General features: G+C 36.7%; 2 protein-coding genes across 2 annotated transcripts; both read right to left on the reverse strand.

Moving 5' to 3' along the window:
* Positions 1–6,909: 6,909 nt before the first annotated feature.
* On the reverse strand, positions 6,910–8,754 carry LOC113320187. The gene is made up of 4 exons (XM_026568124.1): positions 8,347–8,754; positions 8,190–8,255; positions 7,713–7,891; positions 6,910–7,356 (listed from the first exon to the last, which is right to left on the reverse strand). Exons 1-4 carry the CDS (start codon positions 8,651–8,653, stop codon positions 7,162–7,164), a joined length of 747 nt encoding a protein of 248 aa, XP_026423909.1. The 5' UTR covers positions 8,654–8,754; the 3' UTR covers positions 6,910–7,161.
* A 448-nt stretch (positions 8,755–9,202) lies between these two features.
* Positions 9,203–16,483, reverse strand: LOC113322192 (E3 ubiquitin-protein ligase BRE1-like 2). The gene is made up of 19 exons (XM_026570235.1): positions 16,102–16,483; positions 15,334–15,495; positions 15,157–15,244; positions 14,820–15,050; positions 14,488–14,655; positions 13,690–13,883; positions 13,362–13,445; positions 13,115–13,234; positions 12,842–13,028; positions 12,546–12,706; positions 12,102–12,173; positions 11,874–11,950; positions 11,514–11,708; positions 11,144–11,216; positions 10,953–11,039; positions 10,722–10,859; positions 10,439–10,641; positions 9,785–9,947; positions 9,203–9,572 (listed from the first exon to the last, which is right to left on the reverse strand). The coding sequence occupies exons 1-19, from the start codon at positions 16,204–16,206 to the stop codon at positions 9,441–9,443; spliced, it is 2,640 nt and encodes an 879-aa protein (XP_026426020.1). The 5' UTR covers positions 16,207–16,483; the 3' UTR covers positions 9,203–9,440.
* Positions 16,484–17,889: the final 1,406 nt, after the last annotated feature.

Below are 17,889 nucleotides of genomic sequence, written 5' to 3' on the forward strand. Positions count from 1 at the left end.
AGAATCAAATGGAAAGGAACAACTAGTACAAACAGTACATATTTCAAAACTTAACAATAAAACCCAGTATTGTACTATTCTCCAATCCATCGAAGAAATTGATATCTTTCCAATGGTTATGATTTTAAATCATTTTGATTTTTGATCTTCAGAATCTTGATCATCAACATCATATATGTTATATGCTTCCATAGTGAAGGAGTAATAAGCCCAAATTGACATTATCACAATCAACATCAGTATTAACTAAATAACCTTGATTTTCCCGAAAGATTTGAAAAATCAAATCAAATCCGAGAAAATCAATGAGATTGGTCGATGAAATATGTAGTTTTTTTTTTCCCTGAGAGTTTTGGGAAAAAAACTAACAACCTCCGTGAAAAGAGGTCTACCATTTCCAATCTTTTTGTCAAATTGCACATTTGTGTTAAAAGAAAAGAGAGTACAAATTACACAACTGATCACTCACTCACGAGTCTTTTCCAATTGCTCCTAACAAGATTAGGAGTAACAGATTTAAAAGTATCGATATCGAAGGACCATAAAACTACAGGTTATTTCACAAGATCAGTATTTTCAGCAGCACTTTTCTGTCGACCACCAAATACTCTCCCATTATTTTCCTTCCAAAAAATCCAATAAATACCAGAATGTATAAGCTGCCATACAATTTTAGCTCTTTCGTGCATAACATTCATAACCCAATCTTGAAATAAAATGAATCAGAGTCCTCGGCATTGGCTATGATATCTTGAAAGCTTTGATAAAGTAATCCCAAATCTCGAATGAATATGATTAGTGCATAAACATGTGATCAGAAGTTTTCTTTCACTCTTGCATAAAACCCACAAATCACTTCCAATATGAATACCTCTATGAGACAACATGTCCCTCGTTGGAAGCAAGTCATGGAAACTAGCCCAGAGAATAAAGCTTACCTTGTTATGAATATTTCGCTTCCATAGATGTCTGTCGAGGTTTGTTGGGAGGGGAATGTACTATATTTCTAAGCACACATACTTTTAATCCGACAAATCAGTAATCTATGCTAACTGTCTGTTTGCGGGAAAAAGCGACCTACTGGTTTTCTGGTAAAAAGTGGTGGAGGAGGCAAGTGCTCGACAAAGCAAATCGTCTGAACCTTCAAATAAATGTATTGCACGGGAGTACTTTGAGTTCGAGAGACTAATATTTAGGACCCTGGCCTAAACCAAGACAATGACCATTTCGGTTTCAATTCGGTCACAAAAGGAGAAGAAGGGTCGGTCTGTAGGGAGGAAAGCTGAGAATGCGTGGAGATCAATGGATATTGATCAATTGATGATGTGATGTGTTGAACTGCTATGAACAGGAATTATCTGTGTAGACGAGAGGAATTATCTGTAAGTGTTTGATAATTGACTATCGTAGGTTTGCTTACGTTGAGTCGTCTGTTGTCAAATCATAGGTTCAGAAACCTATTTATTGCAGCACGTCGATCTCCTGTAAGTGGTGACAGTTGAAGGAAGTGTAAGAATGGGGGAAGTGGGAAGACGTGCAAAAACTGCTTCCACTTTACGTGGAAGAGTTGGTTGATTGACCATCCACTATTTCATTTACTCCTTAATTGTCAGCACGACTTACTCATATTTCTCATAGTGGATGTGCCTCACATCAAATGTGTTGTAGGCCGCCAGACTAAAACCGTAGTGATATCCCCCCATGTGACATGAATCGATGTCTCACGTAAAAGTCTGCTTTGCAGACGTGCGGTCAATCTTTGACATAAGACTACGAGTCTTAATCGATGAACTGAATAGTTCATGGTTTAAGGTCATGACGTAATGAAGCATGAAGTGCTTGCTGGAAGAGAAACATACTCTGTGGACCATGGACGTTGAAGTAGGTCACTTGACCGCGACATATAATTATGATAGTTGAAGCAATAATGATAGTCGAATGACTATTATGCTATAGAAACAGTAATGATAGTCAAAACGACTGGATATGGTTTAATGAAATTGCTAGATAAATCATGTTGGTGCGCTGAGCACTTTGACATAAATTCGTATGAATATAATCATTGCTGAATGAATCATCACAAAAGGTTCATCTCGATCCATGTGTCAAGAGTCAGTCGAATGACAAGGAGAGAATATAATATTAAAATAATGGTTGACTGACGAACCAAATATTGGTTGATAAACCAACAGAATACCGATAGCTGGATCAGTATGAAATTCTCGAATGTTGATAGTTGAATCAACATGAGAAATATTGCTTTTCAGAGCAATCGATAGTTGAATCAATACAATATTGGTACCCGACCGAATATTAAATTACTAATTAAAATGTCGATTACTGGATCAACATAAAAATTATTGGTGTTTGAACCTGTTCAGAATTATGCTAAATAGAGCATTAGGTTCAAAACCCTAATTTTTGATTAATGGATGATCAACTGAGAATCAACCATATGAGAGAGGTACGAGCTACATGAGGTGGTGGACCGTCCATGTAGTATCCAGGTGCACGACTGAGCATTCACCAAAGTCCTTTGCATACCAGTAGGTGAAAGGATGATTAATTTTTGTTTAATCATTATTAAAATTGTGCTTGACTGAGCATTAGATAATAAACCTAATTATTGAGAGAGGGGAGACCGACCAAGGGGTGTGGAACCGACCCTTGGTGGTTGTGAGACCATCTGATGGTCAGTGGATAATCTTCCCAGTTGCAGGAAAGAGTTTGAACCAAATACGGACTTTCGATGATTAATTAGGTCAAAAATCGTCAAAAGAGGTGGGACCAGCTTTTGAAAGTCCAAGGTCCTACCATGACCGGTGATGGTGGCATGCCCGTGTCTCCATGCTGTCCGCGAACCAATCCTGGGAATTTGGTATTTTTTGTTGGTCCATCGAGCATTATTTGGTTCTTTTACGAAGAATCTGAGTTTAACTGAAACTCTTAATTTTGGTTGAAAGAACAACCATTAAAAATATTAAAATAATATTATTTTAACATTTCTCATGGTAGAAAGACATGGTGTTGAAGGGCCACTTGCTTTTCTCACCACATGGCCCATGGAGCAAGGCTTGAAAAGATATGAAAATATGTAGTTTTGATAGAAAGAGGAAGTCCTTGAAAGAGAAAACCTTAATAATAAGAAAATAATATTACAATAATATAAAAATAAGAAAAAGGAGTGCAGGCTAGCCAGCCGGCTATATGGGCCCCACCCCATAGTTTTTCTTATTTTATTAATATTTTCTTTCTCTTTGTTTTCGTTCTTTTATCAAACTTCCATATTGTTCTTACATGTTTTTGGATGCTCTTTTGAGCTTTATCATTAAATACATCCGCGTCTTTTACTCGGGGGTGCCCTTATGCCCGAAAGGTAAATATTCATTATTGTTCTATGAAATTCAGCTGAGAAAATCCATGGATCCTGAGTAAGTGAATATTAATGTATTTCCAGGAATTCAAATGATGAATATTGCGACTAGAATTAATTAGTGGCTCTATACTAGCATGCAATATGTCTAGGAGAAGATATGATGTGATCAACATCATATTTATTTTCTGGGACAGACACCAGAGATGAATTCTGAATTCAAATGAGACGCTAAGTCTTTCAGCTTAATCATGAAACATTTGGAACATTTAAATATTTTGCCTCAAAAACACTAATGTCGCCGACATATATTATTACTTTCATGAAGTTTACAGAACTGCAATTCACTTCTCTTGGAGAAGGTGAGGACACAAATTTCTTATGATTCCGATACTAATTAGAGATGCATAATTTCTAATGTGATTTTATGAATATGACCTTCGTCAAAAATCCACCATCAACAGTTACACAGGATCCAAGGACGGGGAATCTTGTCTGGATAGGCCGTAGAGTGGGTCAATTACATCTACTATAAACTCTCATTATCCCTCCACAATCGAAGGGTCAAGTTGTTCCTGCCTCCATATATGTGTTATCTTCTCCTGTTTCCCCATTCATGTCTTGGCATTCCATATTAGGCCATGTTTCATTTTCTCGTCTTACATACATAATCAATAAGGGTTTGTAAGTATCAACTCAGCTAGATAAAGAATCGTTATGTATTGCTTGTAAGATGGCTAAACAACCAACATTTTTTCTTAATGACGCTACCACTTTCTCAAATGCACCAACTGATCTCATTCATTCTGACATTTTGGGAAAGGCACCTATTGTTTCTAAAAGGGGTGCTTCATATTATGTTATTTTTATCGATGAGTACACCTGATATACTTTGTTATACCTCTTCATTTCTAGATTAGATTTTTTTAAAATATACAATGAGTTTTATACCATGATCAAAATCCAATTTGCGAAAACTATTAAAATCTTTAGTGTTGATCAAGGGGGGGAATATACATCAAATCCATTCAAATTTTTCTCAAATCAGAAGGTACTCTTCTCCAACCATCTTGTACTGAAACTCCTGAATAAAATGGTATTGCAGAACGCAAACACCGTCATATTGTTGAAATAGCTGGGACCCAATTACTCTTTGCATCCGTTCCCTCTAACTTTTGGGGAGAATCTGTTCTTACTGTTATCTATACAATCAATCGTATTCCAACAATTGTTATAGGTGGAGTGTCTGCATATGAGCGTCTCAATGGAAAATTACCCAATTACTCTGAGCTTCGTGCTTTTGGTTCAGCATGTTTCATTCTTCATCTCGAGCGTGAACAAAATAACCCAGCAAAAAGAATGCAATTTGTGTATTTCTAGGATATGTGGTAGAACAAAAAGGATATTGTTTCTATGATCCAGCAACCCAAAAGCTTCGCATATCTCGTCATGTAACCTTTTAGGAGTACCATTCTGGTCCCTTCTTAGCAGAAAAGTCTTCAGAGAGTTTCACATATCTCGATAGTTTCGATATCGTATATCCTCTATAAAAACCTATCTTTGTCATCTCTACTCCCACTCCTAAGATCAATACACCATTAGAAAGGATGTGTCTCAATCTCCTCCCAACCACGCTATATTTGATCCTGACATTGCTTCTCCAGAACAGGATCTTACATCTGAAGTAACTACCATGGCTCCTCGTGAAAAGCGTCCACCAACTAAGTTATCTGATTACCATTGTTATCTATCAACTATTTTGTATTTATATGAACCTAAGTCTTACAGGAAAGTATCACCATACCAGTTTGGCAATATTCACTAAAAAAAGAGATAACTTATAGAGCAGGACAGGGTAGACTTGACTCATGAGAAGTCAGTTGCTGGGTGCAAATAGGTATACAAGATAAAAACAAAATATGATGGTTAGATTGAGCATTATAAATCTCGTCTTGTTGTTAAGGGATACACTCAAATATAGGAAATCGATTTATGAAGAAACATTTGCTCTTGTAGCTCGTATGACCATAATAGTGCTCTTTTTGTTGTTGCTTTTGCACGTACATGAGAACTTCATCAAATGGATATTACTAATGCGTTTCCTCACGGATATCTTCAAGAAGAGGTATATATGCAACCGCCTCTAGGTTTTGTAAGCTTCGTTGAGCGTTATATGGCCTTAAACAAGCACCTCGTGCTTGGTTTGAAAAATCCAGCAGTGCGATTCTTCAATATGGATTCACTCAGAGTGCTTATGACTCTGCTATGTTCTTCCAACAGTCATAAAAAGGGATTGTGCTTTTTCTTCCTTATGTTGATGGCATGGTTATCATAGGTAGTGACTTAGAGGATATCCACGCTCTAAAGTCACAATTGAGTTCATCTTTTGAGATGAAAAACCTTAGCTCTCTACGGTACTTTTCTCGTCATTGAAGTTGATCAATCATCTTAAGGATACTTTGTCTCTCAAGTAAAGTGTGCTTCTGAGATACTCAATCGTGCAGGCTTAACTGATAACAAAATAGTTGATACTCTACTTGAGTTAAATATGAAATATAATCATGTAGATGGAGAACGTCTATCCAATCCTACATTATATCGCCAACTTGTGGGTAGTCTCAATTATATAACTATCACTCGACCATACATTAGTCATGCAGTTCATATCGTGAGTCAGTTTATGTCAGCTCCACGCTCAGCACATTATGTTGATGTCCTCAGAATCTTGCGTCATATCAAAAGTACGTTATATCAAGGATTACACTTTTGTTCTACACCTGATCTTAATCTCAGGGCATACTCTGACTGGGGTGGTGATGTCAGTGATTGTTGCTCAACTACTGGATATTGTATGTTTCTTGGTAAATTCTCTAATTTCCTGGCATAGTGAGAAACAATATGGCATACTCCCATTCTGACTGGGCTGGTGATGTCAGTGATCATGGTTCAACTACTGGATATTTTATGTTTCTTGGTAATTCTCTGATTTCATGGCGTAGTAAGAAACAAACAATTGTTTCTCCTTCTAGTGCGGAAGGAGAATATCGAGCCCTTGCTCACACTACATCTGAAATTATCTGGTTGCGTTGGCTTGTTGGTGATATGGGAATCCATCTCTCAAAACCCATTTCGTTATTCTGTGATAACAAGGTTGCTATTCACATTACTCACATTGATGTCTTTCATGCACTTAAGAAACCCACTCCGTTATTCTGTGATAACAAGGTTGCTATTCACATTACTCACACTGATGTCTTTCATGCACGTAAGAAACACATTGAAATTGATTGTCACTTTGTACGACATCATTACAAACAACAAACTATTGGTCGAATTATTCGCGAAATCCGCATCTTTAGAAATATTTCTAATATCCAAACTCAATGTGTTCCGGACCATCTTGGGGGTAACATATCCTTGCATATCTTAGTTTCCCTGTATACTGCATATTATGTATCTACTAGTTACCTTTCTAGTTCATCACCAATTGTATAAGAGGAGCAGTGTGCTCCATTGTAATAAACACACAATCAATATATAGAAAACTCGATTCCATGAATATCTTTGTCAGAAACAAGGATGGTTTTCAAAAGAACGTGTTGACACCGAAATACCACTGCAGTCAGAGTATGCGGTAAACAAAAACAGAAGAAAAAAACCGTCAGATATTAGAAGTAAAACTACAGGGATGCGAATCAGTTGATGAAATAGAAGAGTCTGCTTCAGATCGTGGAATACATGTACAGATGAAGGATTGGTTTAGATACAACAAAAGGTGCATAGCTGATTCAAATCGAAGCAGCAGATCTCAACACTTTCTCAAGCTTCTCAGCCTTGATATAATCTTTCTCAGTAAGAGGTCCGGCAGGAAAAGGTGTTATCTCGCCAATCAAATGTGGAGTTGGAAGTTCATCAAATAAAGCTCTCACATTGTTACAGCACACACTCTCCCCATGAGCACTCTCCCTTCTGATCTGACAACCCTAAAGAAAATAATAAAAGAACTTCCATATTAGAGAAAGAGATTCAACAACTTCTTCAAATCAATTTTCATATTAGCTAGGTCAGGTTTCTCCACAATTTACAGTGTTTCTTAGATAAAACTGGAACTAAAAACCTGAACTGGAAGGGTAGAGGCTTACCAATAAGAAATACAAGAGATAAGTAGTAAAGCAGAAAAGGGGTTAAGGTTTGTCTTATCAGAAATTAGAACGATTGCACAAGACTAACTAACTATAATGAAATCTTTTTACTAACTGTAATCCAGTAATATGGAAATGAATGTTAAAAGCGAGTCTATATAAAACACCATCAAGAAATTGGGCAAGAGTCGGATTACCTTATGGGACGAAGCATCTAAGAAGTGATCATCTTCTGATAGTAAAGATGCAATGGCCTTGAGTAACTTTTTTCCGACAGTTTTGGAAGGTACTCTATAACTCCTTTTGAGAGTACCCTTTGTGGTTGGGTGCCATTTGCTCACCAATTTCCTTTTGTCATTTGCTTCTTTTTCCTCTCCTTCAACAAATCACAAAGCCAAAATTTTCAATAAGTTTCTAATTACTCATCAAAAAGTTCCTAATTCCAGATGCTTACAGAACCAAAAGGAGAAAATTTTTGATGGGGGCGTTTTTTGAAAATGATAACATAGTAATGTACTGCCTGGTTTGGTTTAATAAACCTGAAATGCAATGTAACCTAATCCACAAAAGAGAGATTTTTTTTATTTTTTTTTGGAGAAATCAAAAATCCTATTTTTCTTATCCATGGAAACAAGATTGGATGTTTAAACAAAATTTGCAAGAAACCCACAAACCTGATCTTCCTCGAAAGCTTCCTAACCACTCAGAGAAACCCGAATCATTATTTCCTGTTTTCACATCTAATAAACAAAAAACGCAAATCATTAAATAAAAAAACTTTATAAACCCTCAAAATTAAGAAAAAAACAACAACTAGAAATTAGAAATAACCTGAAAGAAAAGGACTATCTGGTGATCCAGCAAAACCAGCTTTGAGTAGAACATAAAAGATGCATACTCTACCAGCCCATATAACAGGAGCCTCTAGCAAAGAAGCACTTAGTTTTCCATTTTTTCTTCTATTAGTAGTAGCAGTTGTAATGGAAATGCAAGATGATCTCTTCAATACTCTATCAAAGCAATGTAAGAGTTGATTCGGAAGAAGATAACATGGGTTATTATTTCTACCCTTAGATTGGGTACAACTAGATCGATAATAAGGTGATCCGAAGTTGGAATGATTTAATGAAATTAGCATCTTCTTTTTCTTATTTAGAAGAAGAGGCAGGGCAAAGTTTTAGTATTTCAAGCTGAAGACTTGAGTGTGTGAGAGTTTCTACATCCAAGAAGAGTTTCTAAATTGCCAGAGTAAAATATCTAATGATTTTGTTTTCAATCACGGCTGTCAGTATCATTTGTTATTGTGTTGTGGATGTGGATAAGAGCTGACAAATGGTGGGTCCCACGGAGGAACTTAACCTGGTAAAGCAGAAACCAATGGGCCGGATGGAGGAACTTATCACCGAATTTTGGTTAGGGGGTGATTTCCTTCGACCACTATTTCACCTTGATGCAACTGTGGAAAAGATGGACGGAAATCCTTTCAACAAATTCGAAGTTAACAGGGGGCCCTTTTGTATGGCATCACACCACTATCTGCTTGACACCTAATGGGGGAAAGGGATGGGGATGGCTAGCATTTCCGCAGACACCAAAACTTGGAGACTGAAGTCACTTAACACTTTAACAGCTATGAAACTGAACTAAATGATAAAAAAGATTGACACTTCACCAACATAGCCAAAAATGAAAAATCGAAAGCTTGAAAAACGAAGAAGAATTTCAACAATCAAAAGCTGCACTGCCCAGATAACATGTCAACAATGAGGAAACCAGAGATCAAAATAACGATAACCATTGCAGAGAGAAAAGTTATCGAGGGAATGTAAGATTTCCATGAGAAGAAGCACAACTAGGGCTTCAAAATTGGAGACACGATACTGAACAGTCAGTCTAACATACAATAACTACCGCTACACGGTGATTTAAATATGTACAAATCGAACGTCACTTTGGCCAAATGCAGTTCCACATGCAGGACATTTCCGGTGGCGAATCTCTAGGTTTTTCTGGATACAAGTATTACAGAAAAGGTGGTAGCATTTCGTGATTACAACCTGCCAAAAATGATAAGTGAGTAGAAATGAGAAAACATTCAAAAGTACAGGTAACAGTTATCCGAGTGACAAATAGAAACTTGACCCAATTATGTTATTTGATGCTGTCAAATTATACTTAATCTTGAAAGTTACTTTTCAACTTTGATAAAAAAAGATGTTCCACTGGAAGGTAAAACAGTAGTTATAATCCCATGGAATAGAAATCAAACCTCCTTTGGCCGATCAGAACATACACCACACTTGAGAATCGCCTTGCAATCCTTGATCTCATCTTGGAGTATCTGTATTGCAGCCTCTCTTCTCTCCAAGCTCATCTCTGAAACCTTATTATTGACCTCACGCAGGTCTTCATCAAGTTTCTTCCTCTGAATCCTGTTAGAATCAGAAAAAGAAAAAAATGCCATGGTTCTTTAGGGAGGCACAAACATGTTTCAACAGCAATATGCATAACATGCCCGTGGTTTTGAAACCTCAACTGATGACCCGTCGTATAATCACCTCAAACCAGCAGTCCTTCAAAGAGTGATACACTTCTATCTTTTGTTCCCCAAAAAGAGATCCTCGGGAAAAATAAAGAATATTTTTCTGAGACTTCCCAATTATTTTTTTCTTTCTAGAATTCTCTCTATTTCCCTAAAACTGTGCAGATAGTGAAAGGGTCATTCTTTAAAGGGAAATCCTATATACTACTATAAACAATGCCCAAGAACAATGCGGGACCAGCTTTGAACTTGACATCTTCCAAAAATTTTAAAGCTTTTTTCTGTTGCCTTAAGGGAAATTCTATATACTACTGAATACAGTAAGCTTTGTGTATCAAAAGTTGGCTCCAATTAGCAAATTCAAGTAAGAAGGAGTCATACCTTTCCCTGTCCAAATCTCTCTGGAGCTCTGTCACCTTCCGTTGGTTTTGCTCAAATTCCTTTTCTGATGAGGAAATGGCACCCCTCAGCCACTTTAATTCTTTTTCAGCATCTGCCAATTCCCATTTTGAAGTATCTACGGTAGTGATAAGGTGTCTGTGTTCTGAACAAGCTTTTCCAGCTTCAGTCAGATAGGATTTCATCTGCAGAAATTCAAAATTATTGGCAACAAAGAAAACAGATTAATTAAAATAGTAGGTTTCAAGATTAAATGTAACCACACCTGATCGTCACTACGGGATATCTTCTGTTTGGATGATTCTACTGATGCATGAACCTGCTGGAGTTTCTTTGCTAATGCTTGCTTCTCATAAAGAAGAAAACTTTGCGCTTGCTTCAGCTTCACACTCTCAGAAACAAGCTGGATCGCATTCAAGATAGGACTCCTCAGGATAACCATAAAGCAAACTAGATATTTAGGGTATAAACAGGTTGAGATAAATAAGAAACGTGCCTTGATATTGTAATCATCTCTTTCAGCGACCTGCTGCACCAAATGTTGGTGCTGTGTTTGCATATCTTCATATGCTTGACCAATGGTCTACAGAAGCAACAGAAGAAAATCACAAAAGATTGCAGTTTAGGGTCAATGATTTATGAGTGACAACTGATGCATGAAAACAAAATTTAAGGAACCATATACACCTCAATTTCAGCAATATAAGCTTCTGCTTCACTGTCCTTAATTTTTATGGCCTCTGTAAGTTCCAAAACCTCTCTGCAATTGGCAAATGATAGCAAGCAATTAAGTTAAGAAGGAATCACAATAGGCATCTTAGTATCAAATGGTTACAAACAATTCATCTTCATGCAAGAAACGCCAGTAAACCAAAATGGTCATGTTGATGAGTTTCTACATGGAAATCACTTAACAAGTTCATGTAAGACACATATGACGATGCCCTAAAAGTATAAATGTTGCATAGCAATCTCTTGTTGTCAAATTTAATGCGTCAGAAGAATCTTAACCTTTAGTGAAGCCTAACTTTAATCAATTAAGGAAAAGAGATCTGACCTTTCGGAAACATCCAGTTTAGCTCTTAAATCTAAAATCTCAGATTCGGCAACAGACAACCTTTGCTGGCAAGCAGACTCGGCTTCATTTGCAGCTTTCACCCGTAGTTCTAGACTATGTTCATCTAGAGCATTCTTCAAGACTTCAGCTTGCGCACGAGCTCGACGTTCTGATTCTTTTATTTCCAGCAGGTCTCTGTTATAAATCCAAAGGTTACACGTCATATATCATCAATCAAAAGAAATCTTTGGACATGGAGTAGAACTACATAAAAGACAGTACAGTCGATAACCAGATGACATTTCCAGTAGACATGACAGCCTGTATCATTGTATGAATTGCATAAATAATATAATATACCTTTTGTCAAAACATTCCTGTCCATGCATATCCAAGAAGATCTGCAATTCCTGTTTCTCCTTCTGCAAATTCTCAATCTGTAACAAATTTTCTAAATTTCATAAATTGTTCATCATATAAAGGTATCTGGGATTAACCAAAGATCATTACGCTCGCTCTTCAAAAAAAAAAAAAAAAATAACACCCACAAACCATGGTAAATTAATCTTAGGAGAGAATGAAACGTACCAATGCTTTAAGGGACTTGATCTCTGCCATTTGTTCGGCACAGCTTTCTGATAAGCTCTCGTGTTCAGCCGTCTACAAGCAATAAAAGGGTTTGTACCTTCAGAAGAAATGGGGGGCAATAAAGACAACAAGGATATCATAGATGTAGAGATCAGGAACTAAATTACTTAAAAGCAATTGAACAAATAACTCTAACAACAAGTGCTGGTAACATTTATTTATTGGAATCCCAAAAGCTATAATTGGGCATCACAATAAGATAGATATGGTTATAATTCAGAACTTGCCAGACTCTAAAACATAACATATTCTAATATCATAGAAATCCTATTCATATCTTTCAATTGAAACTTAAATCATAAGTTAGAGATGCATATTTGCGACATAGCATTATCAAGGAAATTTAAATTACAGAAATGAAAGGAGTATCGGATAAACAAGCACCTTTGCACTCAGTAAAGCTTTCAGTGAATATGCTTCTTCACGGAGAGATAGAGCTTCATGAGCTGTGTCCTTCCACCTGTTCAACTGGGCTTCCATCATATCCATTTCTTTGGACAAAGCAGATGCCATTACCCGAAACTCGTCTTTTATGTCCTTTTTACCTGAAATAATCAACACCGCAGGACAGATTTGTAATCATAAATATTTAGTTCCTCTTTTGTTTTGCTTTTTTTAATGTCAGAATCATCTAATCTAAATACATTGATAAAATAAGCTAAAAGAACTATCATTGCTACCTGAATCCTGTTCAGCTTCTTCCAATTTTATTTCAATATCATTTCTTTCTATAATACACTTCTGCAGCTGAATCTGTAACTCTTCAATCTTGGTCTCAGATTTGCTAACTGCAGTTCTTGTAGCATCAGCCGACTCTGCTTTTGCACTTAATTCTTTCTCTCTTCGCGACATATAATTCCTGTCAGACTGAAACATTGAACTGTTTAACGGAGTCTGAATCAAGGTACCAAAACTGAAACACGAGCACCACAAACATATACAACCAAATTTACCTGGAATGAATCTATTAATCCTTTGTAGCGATCCACTTCAGCATTACAGTGTACGAGCAGATCATTCAATAAATGGTACGGTCTAGATAAAAGTACGAATTTGTCATTCTTCAGTTCATTCTGTGAAATTGTGGTTTAACAAAAGTTAAGAAATATCAGTAAATATACCATACACTAAAACTAGCAAACTTTGCATAGTCTCTAAGAAATGACTACAATCAACACTGAGATAAAAATTAATATCAACCTCAAGATCTTGCAATTGTTTGGACAGTGTTATATTATCTTCTTGTGCCTCCTGGAGCTCTGAAAGACGGGTAGCTGCAAGCTCCTATATGTACGAAAATCTTGATCATTTTTATGAACAGCTCATAAACATCCAAACCATACTATTGAGTCTCGAATTAAAAACGTATGAACAAAGAACCATGTCCAAAAAGAGATGATATAAGGAGTGCAAAATAAAACCACCACCACCAAAAACAACAACAATCAAGCCTTTAGTCTCAAACAAGTTGGGTTAGGCAAGAAATGAAATCCGTATCAAAATAAAACCACCATGTACATATAAATACCTTAACTTCCTCAATTCTCGATTTCAATTCTTTGAGCCCTAGAGTCTTATCTGAAGACTGTTCAGGTGACGCACTTCCATTTCCAGTTAGCATGACCGGAACATGCAATCCAGATGAACCACTAGTTTGAATTTTCATATTGATTAACTTCCTTCTACTCTCCTCAACTTCTGCCAAGCTTTCATCCAGCTCGCCTTTGGAGGGGAAAAAAACATGAAACGGAAACTACATTAAACAGACAGGTACAAGAAAGTTAATTACTCTACAGGGGATATACTTTGACACATGAGAGCTAGTATAGTTATATTAAAGTACTGGACAGGATGGATGAGTGCCTTGTGGTGCAAATAGGTCAAAACACAGATTTTGGATCCATAGGTTACTATCTACAGGAGCTATACTTACCGAATGTATGAAAAATCTAAGCAACCAATTGCCCAGAGTCCAAACCATAATGTCTCCTAATAAACTATGTATATATTTTTTGGATTGTGTCATGTTAGCGTAAAAGATTTTCTTCAAGCCATCATCACAAGCAATAAATTCCCAACCAATCTGGATAACGAGGCAGGTTCATGTGTTCAATTGTACCCATAATAGACTCAAGGGGTAAAGAATACATGAAGGTGTAAAAGTTAAGCTCAAGTTCAACATGGAAAACATCCACCTCAAACACCAAAAGCTGAGCTCCCGACTAAATATAAAAGGATAACTACACATATTTATATTCAAATAAGAAAATAATACAATGGATATAGACATAAGGATCAACTTAGCCACAATACTATGTTTCAATACCTGCAATGCGTTTTATTTCCAACTGATCCGTCGAATGACTTGTAATATATGTTTGTATCTCATCTGCGTACTCTTCATGCTTCAAGTTGAGAATGTCAATTGCCTCACTCAGTGTTTTGATCTCTTCTCTCATTAAATCATCAAGCTTATGCTGCTGGATAATAGCATCTAAAAGACACCAACTAATCAATGTTACAACACATCCAGTAGAGAATATCCCTAGTAACATCACAAAGGATGAAATGCAGAAAGAGTTTTTGCCCCTTTACTAAAAAGACCAAGACAACTGATCTGAACAGAATAGTAGTAGTTATAACAAGGTTCCTACTGACCTTCTTCAGAAAGGCTTCCAGATAGGGATAATTCTAAAGCCTCTGTTTGAGCTCTCTGATAATTAATAGTATCTTCTAGGTACTTCATCAAACTCATAGTAGATGAACGCCGTACGGAAAGTGCTTCTTGGACATATTTTGTAATTCCATTACCTCCACTATGTTCAGTTGGGCCTGATTCTAGAAGTATATAAAGAAATTTATCCTCTGAAGGACATGATGCAGCTGAACCTAGAAATCATCAAATGTAAATTATTGTTACAAATATGGGCGAAAGATATTCTCTTCTCTTAAAATAGCCATACAAGCGGAAATACGGGAAGAATTGTGAATCAACCTTTCGTTTGTTCTGTGTGATCTAAAGCTTTTAAACCATCATGAATACGACCAGCTCGAACTCCAAGCAAAACTAAATCGTCAACTAACTAGAATTGCCAAGGAAATAAAAATAAGAAATTTAGAGGAGAAGCAAGAAGAGGAAGTACACCAGAACAAACAGAATCAGAAAACTCACCTGATTCCAATGTCTGTTAACTATAATCAATTTATCATCATAAGATGTTTGCTTCTCTTTTAAATTTTTGAATTTCCCTTCTAGAGCATGCAACTCGTGTTTGTGGGAATCTAACTGCTGTATGAGCTTCTGATTCTCACATTGAAGAGCGGCTGCATCAATCTGTGAAGATAAGAACACAATATCAACATTTAAGGTTATTATAGAGGACAAAATTGCTACACAAATATCATAAAAAAAACAGATAGACTAGAGTAAGAAAGGCTAATTTGAAGCTTAGAGAAATATCGCACACCATAAGGACGCAATTTAATGTATACCAACCACCTTCTCATCATAAAAGTGATCAATTTTAAGGTAATTGACAATCAGTAATTTGTCAATGATTACCTCAATGGATGAATCATGTCTGTTTTCAAAAAGATAAGACGCCATATCTTTCATAATATAACATTACCACAACCCTGATATATGATTATTGTCTAGAAAAATTACAATAAATTTGAACTTTCAGATATCCAATACTGAGAAACTAAGCACCAAATTCTAACATATCTATCATCTAGGGTATTTTCAATAGAAACTGATTAGAAGCATCAAAACCTTAATATAGAACAGCAAATTTCAGGGTTCTGGTTGTTGGATAGCATAATTTGTAAATATTTGTTCATACAAAAAAAAAATATATACAAACGTGATCCATTGAACATCATACACCAATCAAGATGAAACAATAAGAATTTAAATTATTTTTCTTAAAAAGCTTACGGTTCTTTCATCAGGTGAAGTAGGTGAGCTCCAAGCCATGGCGGATGCAACAGAGTCAATATGACGCCTTTTCTTATCAGGCTCTTCAGCGTCAGAGTTCTCCATTAATAAACCCTTGCCACTGTTGGCACCATTAAAAATCAAGTAAAACCAACCCTAATATTGTTAATTATAACCCTAAATTCGTTTGATTGAGAAGTTATTATTCCTACGGGAGCAACTGTAAAACCCTAATATCTCTGTGGAGTAGACTCGCACAGAGACGGAGAGAGAAGAGCACTTTTCAGAACAACAATTTCAAATTCCCTTTTGGAAGAGAAAGAGAAAGAAAATAAAATGAGAACAAAAAGGAGAGAGAACATTAAAAAAGAAAATCAGTTCCTCAACTGTAACAGTTATGTTTCGGAGGCATATGCTACTACGATTAATCTTTACCCTGCGCTACCCTTTTCATTATTTTACTCCTCACATATTTTTCTGCCTATATCAAGGTAAAAATAAAAAAGTGAAAGTATTATTTTTTCTCAAATCAAATTAATTTTGTTACGAAGGCTTGCACCAAGCTTAAGAGCGTCCGAGTCTCTGAGACAACAAGTGATACGGGAAGTTGCATAAAACTAGCACCACAATTAGCGCGCGGTTTTCAACACTTGATTGTACTTCACCAAAATGCAACACAGCTTTCATTATAGATCGCACTATGCGAGATAATTTCATATATGTACAACTATCCACATCCTATTTCACAATCCTTTCCAACCTTATCTCCGCTCCATCACATCAAGCTCTCCACTTCCAACCTCTGCCCACGATGCAACTCTGAGCCTGAAACAACCAATCACATGTTGGTTCATTGCCCGATGGCTCTGTCCACTTGGACCACTCTCTCTAACCGCATATCAACAAACCATCCCCGAGGTAACGACCAACCAATTACCATTAACCACCAAACAACAATCTCTCAAATATTACAAACTCGAGGTCATACTTCTTCTATCACATCATGTTGCTTCCTACTGTGGTCTCTGTGGACAACCAAAAATGAGCTCGTACTCAAATAGACACAATCCACCCATGAAGACATTCAAGCAAGATCTTTCCCACAAAAACATGAATTTGAATGGGCAACAATGATCTCCCCTCCAGTTCTCCCATTGAGTTTCCTCACATATTGACAACAACCATAACCAAAATTCTACAACCATTCAAGTAGGTTGGAGCATCCTAGCACCAGACTGGTTTAAAATAAATACCGATGATGCGGCTAGAGGCAACTCAAGTATAACGGGAGCAGGATTCATATGCAGGAACTCGAACGCACACACGGTACTGGCTCTTGCACAACCTCTAGATATAACCACAGGGATGATGGCGGAAACATGGGCCACAATGATAGCGACCAGAACATCAAATGAAAGAAATTGGACTAAAGTCATAGACGGACTCGGAAAATCTCATACACTTCATTAAAACTCCAAAGGAAGCTCCGTGGTATATCTCTGAAATGATGGACGAAATCGCTCAGCGAATGCGTCAAATCCCGTGTTGTACCATTCAACATAATTAATTATAGAGAAGGAAACCAAACAGTAGATGAACTAGCAAACTTTGCGGCCGACGGCAGCCAAGCGGAAACCTCTCAGCATTAATATCGGACCAGACAAATCCGGCGTTTCTTAATCAAATTCTTTTGAGTGACTCTATGGGAATCACATTCGCACGTATAATAACAATTTAGTTGGCTTTTGTGTTATTTGCATGCTTAAAAAAAAAAAAGTGGAGGACAAG

This window comes from Papaver somniferum, chromosome 11, assembly GCF_003573695.1.
Source record: "Papaver somniferum cultivar HN1 chromosome 11, ASM357369v1, whole genome shotgun sequence".
NCBI lineage: Eukaryota > Viridiplantae > Streptophyta > Magnoliopsida > Ranunculales > Papaveraceae > Papaver > Papaver somniferum.

Excerpts from the sequence above, each read along its gene's own strand:
- LOC113322192 (XM_026570235.1), bottom strand. The coding sequence starts at position 16,206 with ATGGAGAACTCTGACGCTGAAGAGCCTGATAAGAAAAGGCGTCATATT. Across the intron at positions 15,496-16,101 it reads CTTCACCTGATGAAAGAACC|ATTGATGCAGCCGCTCTTCA; the intron begins GTAAGCTTTTTA and ends TTATCTTCACAG. Across the intron at positions 12,707-12,841 it reads AGAAGCTGAACAGGATTCAG|GTAAAAAGGACATAAAAGAC; the intron begins GTAGCAATGATA and ends TGATTATTTCAG.
- LOC113320187 (XM_026568124.1), bottom strand. The coding sequence starts at position 8,653 with ATGCTAATTTCATTAAATCATTCCAACTTCGGATCACCTTATTATCGA. Across the intron at positions 8,256-8,346 it reads AGATAGTCCTTTTCTTTCAG|ATGTGAAAACAGGAAATAAT; the intron begins GTTATTTCTAAT and ends TTTGTTTATTAG. Across the intron at positions 7,357-7,712 it reads TAGATGCTTCGTCCCATAAG|GGTTGTCAGATCAGAAGGGA; the intron begins GTAATCCGACTC and ends TATTTTCTTTAG.